The sequence below is a fragment of the Athene noctua genome, chromosome 14 (genome assembly GCF_965140245.1).
Source record: "Athene noctua chromosome 14, bAthNoc1.hap1.1, whole genome shotgun sequence".
In the NCBI taxonomy this organism is placed as follows: Eukaryota; Metazoa; Chordata; class Aves; order Strigiformes; family Strigidae; genus Athene; species Athene noctua.
In genome coordinates this window covers 13362919-13385630 of record NC_134050.1, presented here as the reverse complement: position 1 = coordinate 13385630, position 22712 = coordinate 13362919, and the positions used below count along the sequence as shown (strand labels likewise).

The window sequence follows — 22712 nt, the reverse complement described above, 5'->3', positions numbered from 1 at the left end:
AGCATTAAAGAGGTATTGGTTAACTCACATCAGCTGCAAGGTAGAGCCAACCAGGAAACAAATTAGTAGCAAGTTCCCTCTGAAAAAGTACATTTTACAGAACAATTTCACACTGGATGCTTGACCAAAAGATGCATAGCAAATTGACATAGCACCTTTCTGCTTTTCTGATCAAGCTCAGTAGCACTAGAGAAAATAGGGGAGATGGGGGAAAAAAGGAGAGCTAGGAAGTGTGCTGCTGCCTCATCTCCTATGGGTAGCGAGTAATTTGCAATATTTTGGGGGTGGAGGGGGTGTTAGAAAGAAGACTAGTAGGGGAAGAAAATGGCTCATCAGCCAAAAACTTTACAAAGAAAAACTGAACTGCATCCTTAAATATTGGATACCAAAATACTGGAAACTCTGGTGTTCTAGGCCTGGTTTAAAAAAAGATCATGATTCCCCTTTGAAAAGCTTCCAGAAGTCCCTTCGAAAGAGTTGCACATGCAGGGAAAATGCCAAAACAAAACATTTTCACTAGCTGATCAATTTAAACAGCTGTGGTAAAGCTGCAGCCACTGGCACCATCATTAACAATTTAAAGCATGGCTGCTTTTGTCTTCCTTCCCAGTTACATTCTCATTATGCCTTTTTATTTATTAGAAACACAGTCCTCTGGAATACATTTCTATATCTCAGATCCATAATAAACCAAGTAGGAACATCCCTGGCTTCCACTCAAATGGATGTTTACATTGGTGAGAGGGTTAATTGTTTAATTCTGGTCCAAGTTCTCTGCAGTTCAGTCATGAATATGCAACAATCCTCCACCTTTTCTTTAAGAAAAACCAGAACTGTTGAAATCAACAGTTTAAAAAGAAGGCAAATATTACTTCCACTGCCCAAATCACCCTTTCAGAGTTTGATTAGCATGCAAGGAACCCTGAACACTGGCGTAAAGAATTCAGAAATGTTCAATGAAATTTAAAAACCCTCTAAATTTGGACAACAGCATCCATTATCTGCTTTGATGTGCAATGTATGAAGAAACTAGTTTGCAAGAACATTCACTGGAAAGAAGAGTTGAGCATCTGTTTGCACAGATAGCACCCAACATCGTGTTTGAAAACTTGGGCTCGGGAGTCATCCTGTTGGAGGACAGACAAAACACACACTTACACACTGAGAATTAAAAAACAGTAGCTGCAGTGAATTGTTCTCAGACCATCTATAGGTTTAATTATGTTAATCTAATAGTGAACAACTTTCATTTTAAATCGCCCTTCCCTCCACCCCCAAGTCTTCAGTGAATAGGAGCTACATTCACTGAATAAATCATTCCCTGGCAACAGTTACGCACATTATTGAAGTTGGGGGCAGTGATTTCTATACGGTTTAAAACAATGTCTATGTATTCTAAATGATGACAGTTCTGTCCAATTTTAAAAAGATATAGACCCATTAGAGTTTTATAGTTCAGCATTTAGCAGCATCTGCAGTGCCTTTTCTATTCTTACATCGCAACACTTAATGCTTGATACCATTATTCTGATTTTGAATTGATTTCAAGTAAAATACCTTATTTGCCATAAACTTTCATATTCTTTACCTAAGTAAGATTCCTCACAGATGTAATCAGTCATAATGCTAAAAGAACAGTTTGCCTTTAGCAGAAATGTAATAGTTCATGCTAATGACAGTGAAGCAAAACTTTGAGCAGCAAGCACATTTGCAAAGAGAGTAAGACCATCTCCAAACACAAAGCCTGAAAACCTTAAGAAAGCCTCCAAATGAAATCAATTAATCCTCCAACCATGATAAATTTCTTAACCATTTAAGAAACGTATTTCAGACTCTGCTGTGACCCTTTATCACCAGACCTAATGGATTACTTTATTAATAATGCACTGCTCTTAAAAGGAATTTTTCCGAAGATTCTACCATAAGACAGCATTTTCAGAATGGCTATGACAAACAGGCTGACATGTTCACATTGTATCTATTAAAGATAATAAAATTTAACACTAACTCCAAAGAAGACAAATTATGTTCCACTGCCAGAGTAACAAGCATCCTTTCTACTGTATTAAACCAAAATTAGAGCAGACTCATTTCCAAGAACTAGCTTCTTCCTTTACCCTATTACCCAAGCTGAAAAATGTTCCTACACTGTTTTAACACTTGTTATGTCAATGAGACAACTATCACATCTCACCGGCATCTGGGAACGAAGAATGATGAGCCCCTATACAGATGCCTACCCAGTCTGAGCAAACACTAAGAACTATTTGATAGCCTGGTAGGAACACTCCTCTACAAAGCAGTTCGCTCCTATTAGGCCTGCTAACTCCTTTCACTCCTTTTCTTCCCATAGGGTGAGATTTCACTAGAGATCTAGGTTATCAGTGCTCCAACCACAGAACCTTCCAATTCTTGAAAAGGTTTAGGCACTTACTATCATGCAGTACTTCCATGCCTCTGTATTTGACATTTCCAGGAATGGAGGGCACCTCTAGGAAGACTACCTCCAGCTTCTCACTTGGTCAGCCTCTGGAGAAACATTCCAAATTATTTGGGGTTTTAGATTATTTTTTTTTTGTAATTTCTGGTCAAACAGAGTCTCGTGGTTTATTCTGCTGCCAAGTGTGCTCTAGCCTTATTCATGCTTTTACAACCTTCTACCTCTTCTTCATAAATACATTAATCCACTGCTGTACATCTGAGTCACAAAAGGAGACAGTGTCATGAACTAAAGACAGACCAAGCCTCTGAAATTACACTGACTATGTGTGTCAAGATCAAGCCCTCAAAATCCAATAAATAGGTAAATATAGGGTCTTTGGTGACCTGAATCAAGCATTCTTTGAATAAGCTGATGTCCGGGAAGATGTGAGTGTTTCTTTTTAAATGGGAAACCAGACAGTGTTGGACCACAGAGAAGGTCCAAGGTAGAAAGGCATGGGGCGCGGAGGCAGCTCCAAGAATATTAGACAACAGAAAAATTCAATTCCATGTCATGTGAGGAAGAAGCCACCCTGCCATTTTCCCTCCTCTCCCTTTGTATGATTCTTCAATAGGTATATCTGAGAAAGGTATGTTAAAAAGAGAACAAGACACCAGCAGCATGTAGAACAGCTCTTCTTCCTATATGGCACTATTTCATATTAGGCTTGCGTACAACCTGGACATGCTTTATTTTTGTGCCTATATAATGATTTTTAACAGAAGCAGACTGTCAGGACCTATCTTGCTGGAGGTAGGTATCTCTCCATATCCATCTACCTATAGGCACCCCCAGATGGGAGCTGGCACACTCATCTGTGAAGTCAGCTCACAGGTCTGTTGTCCCGGCTAGGGCACTGTGGCACCATTCCTGTGATTGCCATTATACAATCAATTTCACTGCTTTTCTAATTCCAAATGTTGCTTTTCTTTCCTTCTGTGCAGGGTAAGATGGGTTCTTGCACAACAGGGAACCCAACTGCTGCTACTAATCCAGTTTCAAATTACCTAATATTCATTGCCCTGAATACCTCCCATCAACACAAGACCCATTCTCCAATCCCAGTGCACACAACCACTGAATATCTGTATTTTTCTTTTCATTTCTAAAGAAATTATGGAATATTTTTAAAAATAAAACCCAAGGTTTGTATATAGGGACATGTTTAATGGAGTGCTCCAGTATATTATTTACTTGGCCTACTCTTGCAATCCTTTTAATCAGAGTTCTGCTTGAAAACACAAAGGATCCGTGATTTGGGGTGTTACTGTCTATGCAAACATCGGGACGAACACACAGCTGATCAGTGTTTTTACAAGTGCACACACACTCAATAATTTGGTTGAAGGATACTATGTCTAGTTAACACAGTACAAGTTAGCTAAAAGGAAACTTTCACCCCACACACACATAACAAAGAGCCGTGATTTCTATTAGTGTATTTCATACCATACATGCTGATTACCAGGCTGTGCTTCATTGTTAACAGAGATTACAGCTGGGATAAGCTGCAGCTTTTTCCTAATTGCTATTATGATGACTGAATTTTTGTTTTGTGTCAAGCATTATTCACACATTATACTCCAAAATTTGATCCCTCCATGATGCATTACTGATTCCATGCAGGCAATCCGTACTGCCGCCAATGTGAAGAATTAATTTGGGCTATTCTACTTGATTTGCATTGCTCCATCATAGCAGAACACAGTTCTATAGGGAAACACAAATTGAAAAGGAAGATTTAACAAAATATGGAAAATGCTTCTGTCCTTTAAAAGAGATGAGTCCTAAAGAGGGGTAAGAACAAAAAAAACCCAGACCCAGCACAACACGTGTGGTCCATAAAGAAATAAGGTCAATCAGCCAAATTCATCTTAGTCAGAGGAAGGTTACAAGAGTAGCCTTATGCCTCTAATAAAGTAAACTAGCTTGCTTCAACTTATATTGCCAAAGAAAACAACTGAACACCTCTGAGAGCGACTCCGCTTCAAAGCCTTTGAAACCCTGTTAGCTTCATTTGTTTTCCCAGCATAAGCAATACTCAACCACTTAGCGTGTCTTTTATCCACAGTCCAGTCAACTGCAAAGCTGATCTAGAAGATGTGTAACAGATGCTTCACATCTACTTTTTTTTAAAAAAAAGTTCTACTGTGTTAACAGAGAAACTTATGAGAACCCAACAAGAAATAAAGCCTGGGATTTTTTTATATTTTTTTTCCCCTGAATAAGAATATTTCACAGTTTTAGGGTGCCAACTTCATTAGCACAGGATACATTCAGAAGGGCAAGGCAATTTATACACGGGCACTGACCCCACACTGGTCAACTCTTAGTCAAAATTTGATCAAATCTGCATAGAAGAGGGCACTGATAATGATGCATTTCCATTTGGTCTCATATTTTAAAGGTGTAAAAATCTTTGTGAAAAGTCAATTCACATTTTTTCATTGTGCCAAGTGCTTCACATCAGAGTGAAACAAAACCTCACATCCCATTCCAGAAACTAGATTCAGATTCTACGCACGCAAATACACCAGATTAATTCATTTTGATTTCTAAAATTATCAAAGACCTCAAAATACTAGATGTAAAAATATTGGGTCATATTCCACCCTCACCCCTTTTTTTGGAAGGCAAGGCAGAGAGAGGGAGGAGAGAAACTTCAGCAGAAGACCTTTGGTCGTAAGTAAGCATCCATCCATTATTTTCAATAGCCAAGCCTCCTTTCCCAATTATCATCCAGTACAGTATTAATTCAGTTTTAAAATACCAGAAGACAGATATGGGTTGAGGAACAAAAATCATATCACTCGAACTTATTAGCACTGGGCAGCTTTCAGTACTATTCACAATACATGATTAGCACCAATCTGACACAGGAAAACAAGAGACTTTGAATTACAAGTTATTTCTCTCATAAATATTTTAAAAAAGCAATACATATATTCAAGTAAAATCAATGTTGCTGCCAAAATGCCTAACTTCCAATTTCTCCAAGCTCTTTGGCTCCCAGAGAAAAGCTGTTTCCCATCTTGTAAATATTCAGTAATTTCTTCTACTTCTGAATGACAACTGCCTATGACTTTTTTTTTTTACATTTAAAGAGATTTCTAAAAAAAAAAAAGATCAGAGAATCCAGCAACACACCCATTACACAGCACACTTCATACATTTATAAAAGTGCAATGAAACAAGGAGATAATAGCTACCAATAGTGCCTTAAAAGTTAAGGTATAGCTTCCACTTTCAATACACAAAGTGCCGCCAAGGTGGAGGTCTCTGGCAAGAGGCAGCGCCATCGATGGGAGTCCACCTGGATGGCTACAGAAGCATTCTGCTCTGCCTCAGTTTTACTCTTTGCTTACAGTGTACAAGCTATGAGGAAAGACCCAAGCCACAAAGCATCCTTTGAAAAATCTCATTAAAAAGTTGTGATTAGACTTACCACATTTGTCCTAGAAACTACTGGTGACTGAGCAGTTCAGTTGTACACCGTGGTAGGCAACGTGCTAAAGAAGGCATCAGGTTGTTCAAACTACCAACTAACACTATCTATTAGTCTTTACACCAATTTGTATTCCTTAGTCAACCTCGATAAGGACTAGTCAACTTTAGAAAAATAAGTATATGTGAGGTCCTAAAATAAGTCAAGCTCTCCTTCAGCTTCATTAATTAAATTACCTCCCAAATGAACCTCCACTTCTGCCATTTAGAGCAGGGAGTAAACTCTTAGAATAAGCCAACGCTTTTTTGCCAGAGCAGCTTATTAGCTTATTGTCATTATGGTTATAGCTATGAAGAAAAGCTGTGAGAAATAGATATTACAGGCGCACATTAAAGAGACCCAAATGACATGCAATGGAAAGGAAAGAACATCTCAAGATCAGATTTACAATAAAAGCTGTTAAAATAAACAGGTTAAAATGGATATATTAGAGTAACTTGTAGAAAGATAAATCTAAATAGATATTAAATAAAATCTGCAAATCAAGGTGTTTCTGCTATGTCCTTCAGCAAACAGAGCCTGGGGTAAACCCTTCTCGACTAGTTCGATCATGCCAGAGAAGAGATTAAAAAAAAAAAAAAAAAAAGAGCAAGCATGCTTTTACCAATACAAGAGAAAAACATCAGAAGCTGAAAGCAGAGCACTCTGATAAGCACAGTGCGCATCTGTTTCAAAACTATTTATTTCTATGTTAGCAGCACACAGAAGACACCAAGCACAGGCTTACACATTCTCAGCCCACCTACCGTCCTCCTTGTCCAGCACCATCATCTCCGCAATCAAGAAAAGTCCGGGGACAGATGCTTCTTCTCCAGCAGCCTCCGCTCAGGGGAGAGGAGAACAAGTCTCTGGGAACACAAATGAGCTACGGTACAGCTGATCGTCCTTTAGCAGCAAGTGAGCTCTAATTACCCAGTTGTCCAGCTTTTAACCTAGATTGCACTCAGTTAGAATTACACTCAGAAATAAAGCACTTTGCAGATACAAAAGCAGTCTCACCTACTTTTGTGCCTCAGAATTGCAAGGAACTAAAACTGCAATTTAGAAAGAAGGGGGATCAGAGCTGTTTCTTTGGTTCTCACCTTCTAAATGGCTCAATTTACACAGTATAATCTATTTTAATGTAATTGCATTTGATAGCTCATAACCCCGGCTGTTGCAACTACGCAGCTTTCAACCTTATAAAGTGTTTTCCCTTTGGATTTAAGCTGAATCTAAATCTAAAATTATATTCAGAGAGGGCAGGATACCTAAGCCTGGCTACTGCTGCCTCCGTCTCTCAATTGGTGAGCTTTGCACACTTGCTATTGAATAAATGCACGTATTTCCCAGGGCCCCCTCTCCGTCTCCTGTCAGGGTTTCCTGGCGAGCCGCAGCCTTCCCGGCTCAGCAGCACCACCTGCAGCCAGCCCGGCCCCTCCGCCAGGTACCGCCAGCCCCGGCTCCCCCCGCCGGGGAGCCCGGCCCCGGGAGCCCCGGCCGGGAGCCAGCCCCGGCGCCGAGCCCCGCCGGCCCCCCCGAGCGGCGCTGCTCAGCCCGCGGTCCGAAGCGCGGCGCCCCGAAGCGGGGCCGTTCCGGGCTCCCAGGAGCGGGGGCTCTGCCTCAAGCCCCCAGCAGCTCCCGGCGGGTCCGGGACTCCAGACTCCCCGCGGGTGATGCGGCCCCGGGCCGCCTTACACCGGCCCTGCTCCTCACAGCTACATTTCACACATCTGGCACGACCTAAAACTTGATACTAATTTTCTGTACAAACATTTTGGGTTTGTTTTCACATGTACGTATTAGTTTCAGGGAATGCTCTGGAGAATATAGCTCCATTTTCGCTGGGTCGATAGTAAAATGAATTTAACAAATCAAAGGCGGTACAAAGCCTTGCAGGTTTGCGCCACTTTTCAGGGATGCCATCAACGCCCAAATATAAAGTGACAACTTGGGGCCACGTCTTTTATCCTTCCTCTCGCAACTCACAGTCCTTATTCAGACCAGTCATCTGTTGTCTCCAATGGCGCTGGGAAGGACTGCGGGATCAGACGCTTCGCCACCAAGATCAACAGCACCATTTCACTCATCTCTGTCTTCTAATCCGAGAAAACATTTCATTCCTGCTTTAATGACACTTCTTCCTCCCCTTTACAACTGATACAGCGGTACTCTAAAAAGCATGATAGCGGGCTCAAGTTATATATCCTTAATACTGATTTTTAATTAGATTCCTTATCCCCAGCTGAAGTGGCTTTTCCTTCCCCCTTCATTCAGAATACTTAATCCTAACAGCGCTTGAGCATATTTGATGTTAAATGTATCATTTTACATTGAACCGTTTTCATCTAGTACTTTGAACAACTCCTGTTTCCTAGTGATACTAGTTTGCAAGTGTTGAATATGTATTTTAGCATAAGAGTGCAACCACCATAAATAATCATTTTATTTTAAGAAGTATCACAACCTAGAAAGGAGGACTTTATCCCAAAGATTAAGGTCTAATAGTTAAAAGCATCAGTGCAAAAACTAACAAAACCACAGGCTTTTCTAAATCTGAGGTATTTTAATACTTCTAATATACTGTTGGCCTCCATCAGAAAACCGTGAACTCCAAACACGTTCCGTCTTTCTGCTTGCGTACTTTTCAATCCTATCACCTTCAAAGAGGGCAAACTTACCCCCAAGTATATGGTACATTTAAACTTACACTATTTGGTAATTACAAGAAAGGCAGGTTCTTGATAAAAATGAAGTGAGCCATTGTCTATCGCAGCTGACTTCTGTGGCAGAGCAAACTAGCAGATGTAATGCACTTGTAAAAAAATACGCAGTGCCGGATCAATGTACAGTTTATTCCTTTACTGCTTCATCATGTCATAAAGGCTGGATTACTCCCTTTGCAAACGGGTATTTTTGAATGCTTTATCTGCTTACTCATTTCACACACCAACAATAAAAAAAGTTTTCTAACCCCCAACACATTTGTACAGCAATTAAAGTCAACTACAATTAACACAATCTGTTGGAATTAATCATGATACCTGATGTTAGTTTACTTTTTTAAGCAGAAATCTGGTCTATGCAATCAAAACATTTATGTATTTGAAAAATATCTTAACTCTCATTATCTTGAAATTTATAAATGCGCTGCGTGGTGCGTAGGTTGGCCACAGCAAATTCAGCAGTGATTTACGCAGTGGAACTGACTAAAATGCAAACCTTGAAGTTTTTCACTCTCAACCTTTCTCTTTTTTTCTCCTCTGCCTCTCTTCTAGCAGCTCCTAACATTTGTTTCGGGAAGATATTTGCCAAAGTTCCACTGTAAAACGGTATTTTCTAATATCAAGTCATGTTGCATCCGTCGAGTTATATTATGTCACTTCAAACATACAAAATGATGTTATGTCCCTGACAAAACCTGACATAGTGCCACAACACATCAAGTCAAAAACATTATTACTGTTGTTATTTTTTCAGTCTACCCCTTCATCCTCAATGATATCTGTAAAGAGCACAGAAAAGTATTACTACATCTCTACTACTTCTCCCGGTACCATGGAGCGTGCTTGCCAAGGAACCTTTTCACTCACAAAAACGTATAGCGGTTATTAGACTTCCCGGGTGACACTGGTGTCACACGAAGGCACCATTACAGCCCCAACCCGGAGCTGGAAGAGTGGGCGGCTGCCTCTGAGGCCATGGCCACGGCCCAGCTTGCCAAATAGCCTTCAGGGATGCAGAAGCAAGGAGCACATTGCAACCTCTACCTACCAGGCAGCAAGCGTCCTCCTTGTGATGCACCAGGACTACTGGGGGGGAATGTTTCTGAAATACTGTCTTTTCCACACAGTAATAACTATGAATACCCCCACTGCTGCCAGAGACTTCAAAAGAAGAAAACCCTCAAAAAAAACCCCCCACATGGCAAAGCCTCTTAAAATCAAGGGGAGAATTGGATACTAGCCATAACATTAGGATTTTTAGATGGTAGAAATCAGACTGGCCTCTGGGAAGAGAGAAAAAAAAAAAAAAAAAAAAGAGCCATTTATGGGAGTAAAACAGACCCATTTTTATTAACAAGCTCATTCAAGCTTGATTTCAAAAGGAATTGGTTTAGTTAGCAAAAGCTTCCATTTTAGTCCATTTGTAACCTATGCAGGTCCAGCATCCCCTTTTAACATTCACAGATGAGCGGGCAAGTGGAGCCCATTTGAATCAGGCAGAAAGAAACGCAAAGGTAAAATAACCTCTTCGTAAAGAGAGTTTCTTCTCTCAATCTCACCTCCTGTTGCCAATTTCTCCAGTGCACTTTTAAAAGTGAGCATAATTTCTCCCTGAGCATAACTACTCCATCAACAGCACAGGAGATTCCCAGGCATTACCAGTTTGTTGCTCTGATCTCCACATCCCTCTCATCAGGGGTTTGTTTCCTACTTTACTCCCTTTTAAGTGCACCCCGCACTAATTTCCTCTTTACCTCTGCCATCGCCACCATTATTCCCTTTTATACGGCCACTCATGAGATCTCCTGGAAGGAGGCTGTTGAGAACTGTCTCGATAATCAATGGTTCTAGTTTCATTTCCTTACATCACCATCACCCCGGTCCAGAGCTCCTTGTGTTTAATGAGTACGTCTGCGACACTTGAAAGGACCCAAATAGCCCTATTAGGAAACCCTCTTCAGATCTCCGGTTTTCCTCCCAGCTCACCTGCGCCTCTCGCTTCCGCGATGGAGGCAGCATCCTGCTGTTCGCCCGTCAATCAGATTGAAACGGATACAGGTTGGCAGGCACCCTCCGACAGAGAGGCACCGGGATTAAGACATCACCCAGTTATTGTTATTATTAAAGGGTATTAATGGAGATGTTAAAAGCCTTTCCTCCCTTTTCCTCCAAAGGTCAAGTAAAATTCAGGGGACTCTCGCAATGCTGGTCACCCCCAAAAGTGAGGTCAGAGAGAAACACAAACCTTGCTCCACATACCAGTAAAAAATTACCCTTTCTTAATTCCTCTGTCATTACTTAACCCTTTTACCTTTGTGCACAGCGGGTGAGGGATGAGAAAAGTCTTTCTGCTGTTATCTCTCGCTGACCAGTTAGATAAGTTCATTCCCCCTTCTCCAACACACGCGCTTTCGAGCAGAGCATTACAGACCCCATTAATAACACTACATCAGTTTACTTCAGAGGGCTTCAAGAAACTGGAGGAAGAAAAGGCGCTGGGAGAGGGATTCTCAGCCCAGAGGCATGTGACGAGTTTGCAGCAAGCTCCCTCCCCACGCACCTCTCTGGGGCAGCGAGCATTTAACCTTCCAGCTGTCAGCGCTTCGGCCCCCTCCCACACAGCCGGATCGCACAAGCGAGCCCGGGATTTCTCGTCGTGCCCCGTCTGACTCTGCAGGGTGGCGGCAGGCGGACTCTCACCTTTCTGAAGCAGAAACTCCAGATCAAAAGAAAAGGGGAGGGTGGAGGGAGAAGAGACAGAGAAACAAGGGGGGGGGGGGGGGGGGGGGGGGGGGGAAACCAGCAAAGGAAAGCATCTCCCACTCGCCTCTTGAGCCCGGTATCCACTTTTCCGAGTTAGAGCCCCCAGCCAGCCCGAGCGAGAGACATTTTATGGCGATTTCCGCCAGCACGGAAGGCAGCGCTGCCTGCAATGGGGGCGCCGGGCGGCATCTCGGCACGGCACAGCCTCGGATGCCACCGAAGTTGGCCCGGTGGTGGCACACGCGAAGGCCACCGGAGCCGATGGCGGGCCCGGTGACGGGGCTGCAGGCGTCGGGCACTTCCCCGCTGGCCGCCGCGCTCCCCGGGGCCGGGGCAGAGCCGCCGCCGTCCCCAGCGCGGTCCCCGCCGCACCGCACCGCGCCGCTCCGCACGGCGGGCAGAGCCCGAGCCCGCACCGCCCGGCCTGGGAACGGCGGCGGCGGCCCCGGGGAGGGGAGGGGGGGACGGGGGCACCGTCCCGGCCGCGCTCGCCTTGGTGAGGCGGCGGGCGGGGGCTCCGGTACTCGCGGGGCGGTGCGGGCCGGGCCGGGCACAGCGCCCTGCCGCGGCGCGGGGCAGCTCCCGCCGGGCCCGCTCCCGTGTCGTGTGTGTCCCCCCCCCCCCGCCCGCTGCCTCCCGCCGCCGGGCGCCCTGGCGGAGTTGGCGGCGGGGCCCCGCGCCCCCGCTCCCACCTACCGTCCTCCTTGTCCAGCACCATTGTCCCGGGCGCCGAGGGCGGCCGCCGCCGCCGCCGCTCCGGCTCCTTGGGGCGCTCCCCCTCCAGCCGCCGCGGCGCGGCTCCGGGGGAGGCGAGGCCCGCGCCGGGCCGGGCCGGGCAGCGGAGCGGAGCCGGGCGCTGCCGAGGCGGGGGGGGGGCAGCGGCGCGGCCGCCCCGGCGCTGCCCCGGGACGCGAGTTTGGAGCGGGGCCGCGGCGGGCTACGGTGGCGCTGGGCGGCGGAGAGCTGGAGCCGGGCTGATGCACCAGCCGCCTCGCCCCCGGCCCCGCCGCTGCAGCTCGAGTGCCAGTTTAGATATTAAAAAAGAAGAAGGGGAGGGGGGGGAGAGAAAAAAAGGTAAGGGAGAAACAATATCGGGGGCTGGTTCCCCAGCTCCGTCCTTTCCCGACCTGCGCTGTCAAAAATTGTCTTAATGTAATCGCGTGTGAGAGCTCACAACCTCTCCCCCCTTTGCTGTTGCTACTGCAAGAGCTTTCCAGGCTTCTAAAGTGCTTTTCTCTTGATTTCACTCTAAATCTAAAATTATATTCAAAGGAAAGGGGGTGGGAGGGAGGAAAGATGTGAACCTATCACTGAAAGCAAAAGCACTTGCCGCCTGCCTCACTCGCTCGCTCTCTCTCTCAATTTATGTGCTTTGCACTCTCTCCTGCTGCTGAATAAATGCACACATTTCCCAGGGACCCTCAGATTCCCCTGTTAATTAAATCAATTCATTATGCTCAGATCTGATTAGCAGCCCCTTCCCCCCCTCTTTGAATCAATTATTCAATACACAAACATAATTGCCTGTGCCAGAGGTGTCTAAGTATTAGCTTATTTAACTCCAAGGACACTAATTACCCCTAGGGCAAGGGAACTTTTCTCATTAATTCTGACAAAACACAAAAGCACAGTTAAAGTGTGTGTGTATATACGTGTGTGAGAGAGAAAATGGGGGAGCGTATAGCCGAGGAAGGGAGGAATTACTCTAACACACGTGTTACTGTATAAATAAGCTCAATTTTCTTTCTACCTTTGCATTAGATTATTCCCCCATCTCCCATTTGCTAAATTTGCCCCGTCCACCCCACTTTTTTCTTTTTTTCTCTTTTTTTTTTTTTTTAAGTAGAGAACACATTGGCATTGCAATGGTAGCAGTTCTAGAGTGAAAGTGCTTGCAACCAAATCCAAAAAGAAAAAAGTATATAGGACCGATGGGGAGCAAAGCAGAATCTGCAAATAGTTTTGTTTACCTAAACAGAAAACTCTGTGGCAGACAATCTTCTGTATTTTTAAAAACCTGTGAAAGAAGTGACCCTCTGAAGCACCAGGTAAGATGATACTTAAGCTAGTATGTACTGGGAACAGTTCTGAATTGTTTACTATTCGAATTAATGTCAGTGCCCACTATTAATATACTTGCTTCCTACATTTACCATAATGGGCTTGATTTCCATTAGCTGAAGCTGGACCGCTGAAAAGAGCCGAGACAAGACTGATGCAAACTGAGATCGACCATCATTCTAGTATCTGAGACGCATGACTTCTGGCTTGTGTGTTACCCAAATTTTACCTCTGTGTGAACCTCCTTTAGAATTAAAAAAAAAAAAAAAAGTAGTAGTAATTGATTCCCCCAAATTAGGTTTTTACTTTCTAAGGACCTTTATTGTTCATGTCCTCAATGTGCACAGAAGTATTGAAGATTTTCTTTTTGTTTCCTTAGGCAATGAGCTGATCCATTAATCCATTTGACTTTATATATCAGGAAACTAATATTAGCTCAGCTCATCTATTAGCTTTTATTTAGGTCCCCCCATGTTGTCTTTTTTGGACTTTTGTTCAGGCTGGTTCCCCTTGAGGGGAGACGGATAATTTCTGAGAGATTTCAGGGGAGAAATGCTGCACATCATCTCATGGGAACTACTTCCTCCCCAATTCCCCATCTTCACATCCACCTATGCCAAGCCAGCCATGATTAAACTTGTTTGTTTGGCCAGACCCAGTACAGCTACCCACTCCCTTTAAAGCACACCTCGTACACATCACATAAAGCCAAGGGGGTGAAAGACCCCACAAACATCTCCTCTTCTCCCCCACCAAAAAAAATCCCATAGCTACGCTTGCTTGGCAACAAACTTACTGAGTTACGCTCATTTCTTGCCAGCATAAATATGACTGGGAACATAAAGTTGTGTTTCATTAGTGCAGTATGTTCTTCTGTGAGTACACACATATAAGGATAAAAATGCCTTCAGCTTTGTAACACAACAAACCCTGTTAATTCTCTGGTCTTTAATTTCCACTGTATGGCACATATTGCACCCACAGGAACTTGGTCCGTCCATCTCGATGAATTTTTTTTTTTTTTTTTTTCCCTGAAAGAACACAGCAGCACTTGAAAAATACCGACCCTGGAGAACATCATGCATTGACTCATTTCTGAGTGTACTTTTGGTCCTTGAGCCCATTTCTTTTCTCACTGTGGCCAAGGAGACTTATGAGTGCAAAGCCAGAATCTCAGGATCTCAGTATGCAACTCTCGAGCCTTAATTCTGAGTTTGCTACAGGGGTGATGCAGTTTCATCTAAACACAGACTTACCGAGTAGCAGGCATTTGTCTGCATGCCCTGAAGCTCAAGGTCACTGATGGATGCCAAGGGTAGAACAGGAAAAAACTAAGAAAACAGACGTTGACTTTGGTATCCTTCCTAAGAAGGATACAGTTCACACTTGAGCTGAGAGAGATGTGGTCACTGGAGATGAAAAAGAAAGAGGTGGAGGGAAAAAGAAGAGAGAAATTTGCACATATGCATGCGCATGAGGGAACATCACACAAGGGGGGAAAAATAATGCAGAAAAGTACAAACCCCAAAACATTCGATTCCCAAACACATATCCTGCAGTTTGAAGAGTCTGCTGTAATTCTACAGTTACAGTTATGGGGATTTTTAGGTTTACAGCTTTAATGAGATGAAGGGATGAACCCCAGTGTAAAGGTCCCCACTTTAGGTAAATGACTTTTTTACAGTATGGTGAAGCATTGTTCTGCATGGTTTTCAATTATATCTGTTCAGCGAGTCATTTCAGAGAAGTGAGCAAGTTTCAGTAATTTTTGAGCCTCCTTCACCAAGTAGATTAGAAATCTCATACAAAGAATTTTACCACATTTATTTTTTAGTACCTTGGCACTAGAGAGGAACAGCTAGATCACTCCCTCGAAAAGCGCTTACATAGGCAACGGGCGTAACGAGTGACTGGGAAAACTTGACACAGATCTGTGGCAGAACTGGGAATAAGCCTCAGTTCCCCGACCCTCCGTTCTCTGGAACAAAGCGCTATAGCGGCTTGCTGCTGGGGAAGGACCAGACAACACCGTCCCTGAGGTGCCAGTTTATCATTAACGTGCACTGCTACTCACTCAGTTATGGTACCTTACACACACCCTGTCTAGGCAGTTCTGAGAAGTCATCATGCTCAATACTGCAGAAACTACAGATAAAAGAGAACAGCTGTGCTCTGCCTTGGAGAGCGTCTGGTCTAATACTAATTCCTGATATTCCTGGTGCGGGAGGGAAGAGGCACACAGGAATAAAAACACCTATGTGCTGCAGTCAGGGCTAGGGCTCAGACCTCTGGGTCTAACTTGAGGTCCTTGCTCACTAGCTGCTCTTACTTTTCTTTTGCTACTCTGGAGCACGAGCAAGAGAAAATGAAGTTTCTTAAGAACAACGTGCCATTCCCATTAAATTGCAAAGGAAGTCTGCAATATACTTAAGTCAAGCCTTTAGCAGACCCGTGAGGTTTCATATTATCCTATGCTTGAATGAGGCAGATGACTGGAGCAAAAACCAGCTAATGACATAAAAGCATTCTTCTACTTTCAGTCTCTCTTAATTAAGGAGTTGGTTAATGTTTCAGTGTTGGGAATTATAAAGCTTCATCAGGGAGGTTAATATGTTTTTTATTTTATCTTTCAGCTGACAGGAGAAAAAAAAATCAAAACAAAAAAGAGAAGGTGATTAAGTCATGTGCTAGTCAGAATCCCACAGTGAAGGCAGCATCAGGCCATACCAAAGACCACTGCTGCACATGGTGAATTTAGCAGCTATTTCCAAACTCAGGTTTCTGAGCAGATGAGACTTTTGTCCACCAGTTTAGACATATGGGTTTTATTTCTTGAATTCACACAAATAACCAAGACAACCTGCACCGCTCTATACTAGATTGGCTACAAAAGATCTCTACGTTATTACCTATTTCAGAATCACTCGCACCTCCCTTGCTAGTGTCGGAAGAGAGTGACCATGGGCCTGACCTTATACTGCAATTCAGCAGTCTTGTAAAGAAGGAAAATCACAAGTGCTCTAAAAAGTTAGGTTCACACAGAACATGGGCTGCAGTTCAAAAGACCACTTAAATACATACTTGAGATCTACATACCTCAATTATTTCTAAACTCCCGCTTGATCTACTTAACTTCTCTGCCTATACATTGTAAAAATAAATCGCTTGATTCAGTTGCTGTTTTGCATGAAATGAATGTTAAACATTTCTGTAAATATAGGTTACTTTTTAAAAAATAAAAGTGTCTTAAAAATACAGCATTTCCTTTGATAGAAGAAAAATGGCAAAGCTTCAAAAATACTACCTCCAGAGAATGAGTTCTTTACCACTGTGATATAAGGTTGGCACTTTAAGCCATTAGGCTTTACAATCTGTAATGACCTTTTAGAGAAATTTAAATCAGTTATTCAGAAGTTTTGCTGCTGCTCTCCATAGCACAAAATAAAAAAGGAAAATATTTTTTCAAAAATAAAAGTAGCAAGACCTAAATTCTTGGTCTGCTTCTTGTTTCATAAGTTGTTTAATGGGCAGATTCTGCCCCCCCCCAGAACAGCTCAGCTGCAATTAACTCCATGAAGTTGCTTTCTACATGAAAAAACAGCATGAGAAGAAAGGTTTTGTGAGTGGGTATCAAGTACTGGAGAATCAGGCTGGGTTTGACACACTGCAGATCCATCAGCATTTCCCCAGTACCGATACAGCTGGGGAGGAGGGCAGGTCTAAGGCAGAGGAACCTATGACCCAAGTGAATGGCTTTAGAGGAGGCCCAGACTAGGATCTGGGATAGGCTGGCTTCCCCTGGGCTCCAGGGAGAGCCCAGAGGAGAAGCCTTCTTGGAGGAGAAGCCTGGAAAGGAGAAGCCTCCTTTCTCCTACTTCTCAAGAGTTTCCCAGGCTCCAGTGATACGCATTCTTCCACTTGTACTGTCAGTCAGTGCTCAACAGTGATCTAAAATTTCAATTGATACTGAAGTCGACCAAGAGTTCAGGAACACACCTTTAGCCCAACTTCTCTGAACAAGTCAACACATGGACTCTGACTCTGCCACCTCTTCACACAGCAGGATCTGTGCAGACTTCCTAGAGCCCTTTAAAGTAAGTAGACAAGAATCCTTAACGCCCCCTCCCCCAACAAAACCCAACAAAACCCACCCCAAACTGTATGAGTAAATTCTAGGTGATGGTGTTTCTATAATGGCTCTCACTTTCATCTGGACCAATAACTGACTTTCTGTATAACCTTCTCCACTTCAAAGTTCATTGCTACTGCAGTGTTTTCCTGCAGATAGTCCTGCCTTTATTCCTTACCTTGGTGGGTGTGGTAGGTAGACCTGAAAGACAAATCTGGCATCCACACATCTGCCTCAGTTGCTTTACGGAGGAATCCAGTGAGACAGTGTCTGGTTCTGGAGTGACACACGGAGCTCTCGGGCTTACTGCCACATCCACTGTTAAGATCAGAGCTTATTGCTCCCAGCCTGATGTCAGGCAGAGACTAATCAAATGTGAGATGGGTGAACAGAGACAGAGCCATGGAGCTGGCTCTGTGCAATCTGTCACTATCGTTCCTTCTTTATGCTGCAGCAGCACACAAGGATCCCACTCATGGAGCTAGATCATAACATGTTGTCCAAAAATCCTAGTGCCTTTCTTCAGTAAGATTCTTTCTTCACTGTCTTGCTGCTGAAGAGACCAGGCAGAATTGACACAGAACAGTCAGAAATGGAAATACATGGATCGAAAATATAAAATCCAATGTCAGACTCACGTTTCTTTGTGATGACAACATCCTAAGACGCTGCCAGCGTCCCCCATGCTTTGTGGCTTCTTCTGACTCTACTTGGCATGGGTGACATTTGCCAGGTCTTCATAGCATCATTCTAACAACACATCATTTAAAAATGTTGATTCCATAGGAAAATGGCTGCTTTCACAATAGCAGTAGGTGCACACAAAGGATATGGCATGGCTGCTGAACACACAACAGAGGAATTCCAGCTATTCCCATGCCACACAGTCAGTGAGGGTTTGTTGCACTGGACTAGGTTTTGCACATGATTTCATCAGCATCCAATTCAGTCTGAATCTAATGGTGATAATCTTCTTGATCTATTAATCTGTGAGAGGAGAAAACACATCCACAAACCAAAGAGATTAATATTTTATCTTTTTTTTTTTTTTTAAATAAACCCATCCTGTGAAATTACAAGATTTCTTTCCCAATCCAAAGACAGAAACAAGTTCAATGAAGATGAAAGTTACTGAAGATCTTCTGATAAAAGCAGGCAGGTGGAGGCTCTAATGAAGGCATACACTATAGTGCACATCTTGCCAATGTTTCTTAATGAATAATATGTGCACTCAGATGAGAATAATATTGATTGAGGTCTGCAGGGAAAGTTCTCTAGGAAAAATTTTTATTCTAGAAGCAGAGTCCTTTTTGGAAGATTTTGATCTTTTCCTGCTGCAACCTTTCTCCTCCCCTCTCTTTGTGCTACCCAAAGCAACTGACAGCCAAAAAATGAAAAGCCTGCCCTGCATCTAATGTATCTATCAGATTCAGAAAGAAATTTATATACCGGTACTAAGAATGGCTGCACCATTCTCCTTAGCTGGTAGAGGGCACAGCAGTGTGTAATTAGGACTGGATTACTTTACTCAGAACTGGAGCAGAGAGCAGATGTCATGCATTAATATTGGCATTTGATTCCACACATTTTCTCTACCATGTTTGCAAAAACAATTTGCCTTCCTATCTTGGATCTTGCCTTGCATTTACCCTCAGGTTGCTGCAATGCAAACAAAAAACCACCAGTGGCAATAGGTAGAAGGACATACATGTCGAAGGACAGGCCCATACAGAGTGCGTAGAATTTATGATTTAATATCAAGTTATTTTCTGATTATGTTGATGAGATTAATATGGCTGGTATGTTCTACTAGACGCCAGCTCAGACACAAGAGGTCATGACATAATGCGTGACATAAGCCAACAGTAAAGGAAGATACACATTATTCCAAATGAATGTTATCAGACACTATTTGTAATACATATGGGAGATGCATCTCTCTTCTCAAACACAGTCAACTTCACCCATTTTCCTACGCGGGGGACTTCAGTTTTGGTTTTGCTGCAGTTCGTTTCATATACAGAATCCTTCCAGAGGGCCTACAACAAAATTTGATGCTGTTAAAAATATTGGCCCTAATTCTGAACTGCAGCCAGCTTGCATTTGAAGCAGCTTTATGGCTGCAGCTGGGTTCTGGAGGTTTCTTAGGAGTAAAAGATGGTCTGCCTTAATTTAGGAGCATACAGAGGCTGATTACAATGGTCTATACTACAGCAGAACAGAATAACCATAACATACCAGGCAGCATGCAGCCCAGCAGAGTGATGCTGACAAACCCTAGCTTCATATGTGTGGATGCAACCCAAAGAGAATAACCACTGAAACTCTGCTGCAGTGGTATGTTTGGCTTCAAGACACACTGTTTGCTTTACTTAGTGATGGAGGATGCACATCAGACCCAGACCTGTAACACCAGCAACACACCTGTAACACCCACTTGCAGGCGGTAACACCTGTTTGTATCACGTGGGGCACTGCCTATGCAGACGCTTTGGGAAGCATCCAGACCTGTGTAAGCCCAGCTCTACTGCCTTTGTTCTCTTGTGATGCCAGGCACTGGGGAAGGGGGTGTGTGTGATCGCTGTAACAAGGTCACAGCTGTCAGACTAGAAGATTTTGTGCTTGTAGACCAGCAAGTCCATTCCCCGTGGAAAATGGTCCCTTTTTTGCCTACTCCCTGCACTCAATGGTGGCAATTCCCCTAGACATAAAGAAGGGCTCTGTGTTGGATATTTTAACAAAACGACAAAACACCAAATTAGGAAAAGACTACTGAAATCAGATACACAGGCTCGCATTCTTCTGGTCCATCAGCAAATGACAGAAGTGCAAGAACTGCTATTCTAAAACAAAAAAATAACTGGAGTGAAGTGGTGGTGCTTGCCACAGTTCTCTTTAAGCAGGTGAGAAACTCAGTCTGAAAACTGTAAAGATAACTACAGAAATGATATCATTCTCTCAGTGAGAGCTAGAAAAGCTTCTCTGCTCGCAGGGAGGTCAAGAAGTGAGAGCCCAGTGGATCATTTGTTGCGTTTTTAATGCTTCATGGCTCGGGGTCAGTCAGAAATCCCTATCCTAAGGTCATGGTTAGGGCAGTCTGGAAAACAATCTTGTTTCTTTTCTGTTACTGGCAAGGCCTTGCTCAGGCTCTATTTCTCTCTCTCTCACAGCAGATTACTACAGCCCACTCCTCCTGCTCATCATGCTATGGTTAAATTCACCCTAGGCACTGACATTCAGCTTCTCTGGGATCACAGAGGCCCAAAGGACCTTCCCTGTAGCAGTCCATAGTGTGGCAACATGATGCAACAAATAGCTGACCAAAGCTAACCCTGAGCAGCATTCATGGGAATAAAATTTCTTACCGTGCCTATTGATAAGCAAGGACTAATACTTATTTTTAGCTTCATTTTTAAATAGCATCAATGAGGCAGAATGAGGAGCACAGATGGCAGCAAACTTGTCTAAGTAAGTAACGAGTCCCGTTTCTACTGCACTAGCCTCTTGCCCCTGCAGCAGCATGGCTACACTTGGCACGTGGGGAAGCAGTGATAATCATCTGTCTCCGAACCTGCTTAGGAGATGGTCTGACTTAGAAGAAGCTGGGAAGCACAGTTTAGAGGGCCTGCTAATGACTACATCTGTTTTAAATAGACATATTTTGACTATAGCTTCCATACCACACAGTCATTGGAGTCAAGCAATCACTTAAAAAGGCTGAGATACAACTCTGCGGTATTTTACAATGGATTTAATAGCTAAGCCTTAAAAGAAAAAATACTGCCATGCAAACATACAGCTGAAGCACGGGCATTTAATGAACACCACTCACTGCTTAAATGGGAACTGCAACACTCTTGCAAATGATCTATAATACCTTGCATTGCTAGTATATCAAATTTGCATAAATATACCTCAAATATTTATAAATCAATAGACATAAGCATCCATTTAAAAGTGAGTATCAAAAGTGCATTACATACAGAGTTCTTACACACTCTCTAATTAATTCAAATAATCAAATTTTGCCTTATTAAATTAAACATTATATGGATAAAATACAGCTTGCCATCAATTCTAAGCACTAAAATACTGTTAGAAAGGAACACTACTGCCAAAAAAACCAAGAGAGAGAGAGAGAGCATGGCCATAGAAGAACACTTAACCAAAATGTAGCTGTAAGATCTAATGCCATGGAATGACTAACAATAATGTATATATTACTTTTAAACAAGCAAACAATTTTGGATAACTTTCCACTTCTTTGTCTGATACTCCAGTTTCAGCCTAGTGAGCTCTAACAGTGCAGGATAAGCAGAAAGAAGCAGAAGAGCCTGCTAACCTAACTCTCTTGCACATTTAAAAAAAGTCTCCTCAGAAGCAAAGATAATTCTTTATTTCCTTCAGCTGCTTATTTACTGGTGCTTCCCTGCCCTTATTTATTTAGAGCTAAAAAACCAACAGCACCAGCCACCCCTCATAGTTTCTAAAACTCTTTCTAAGAATCCTTTTAATTATCAAGAGGTATGAAGAAGCATTGAGGACAGCTGTGCAGTTTGGAACAAATTTCTCAGTCAGTCCCACTTTAAAGCTTTTATATACCTGCCTGAAAGACAGTGATTAAAGTTTTTTAAGAGTATATAGATTTTTACACAAAGTAGTATGATGCTCAGAACCAATTAAATGTCATCTTAAGTACTTAGCTGAAGCATTTTTTATACACTAGGAATCAGTTAAGTGGAAGGTGCCAATTTAAACTTACATTTGAATTTTGTCGTTGACTTAATTTCAAGAGATTATGCATCGTAATTTAAGAATGATTTCAGAAAGCTCTCAGTAGAACAGTCTCTGTTGAGTTGGCTTCAGGAGCACTGCAGAAGTCTGAAAAAAGAAAACACACCAGGGAGATCTGACATAGTCAAGAGCAAATAAGTGCAAATAACAACAACAAAAGTGTTGCAGTTAAGCCCAAAATAATGCAGGTGGCATCACATGAGGGGGTCTCAGTCAAGAGAGACTCAGTCTGCACAAGGACATTGAGTGAGTTTTTTCTGTTTTCAGGCAAGA

The 22712-nt window shown here is 43.0% G+C and overlaps 1 protein-coding gene across 11 annotated transcripts in view; it reads right to left on the bottom strand.

Annotated features, from left to right (window-relative positions):
• LMO1 (LIM domain only 1) overlaps window positions 1-22712 on the bottom strand; it is a 280507-nt gene that overhangs the window by 49697 nt on the left and 208098 nt on the right. For 5 of the 11 annotated variants that reach the window (XM_074917919.1, XM_074917918.1, XM_074917921.1 and 2 more), the window contains 2 exons: window positions 22408-22526; window positions 17824-18632 (listed from right to left, as the gene is read on the bottom strand). In XM_074917919.1, coding sequence (XP_074774020.1) covers window positions 17824-17866 — 43 coding nt within the window. In that variant the 5' untranslated portion in view covers window positions 17867-18632; window positions 22408-22526. Of the gene's footprint in view, window positions 1-6733; window positions 7309-11003; window positions 11114-12151; window positions 12682-14772; window positions 14866-17823; window positions 18633-22407; window positions 22527-22712 lie in introns of those variants that run through there. The other 6 variants (XM_074917925.1, XM_074917924.1, XM_074917929.1 and 3 more) reach the window with 6 other exon arrangements.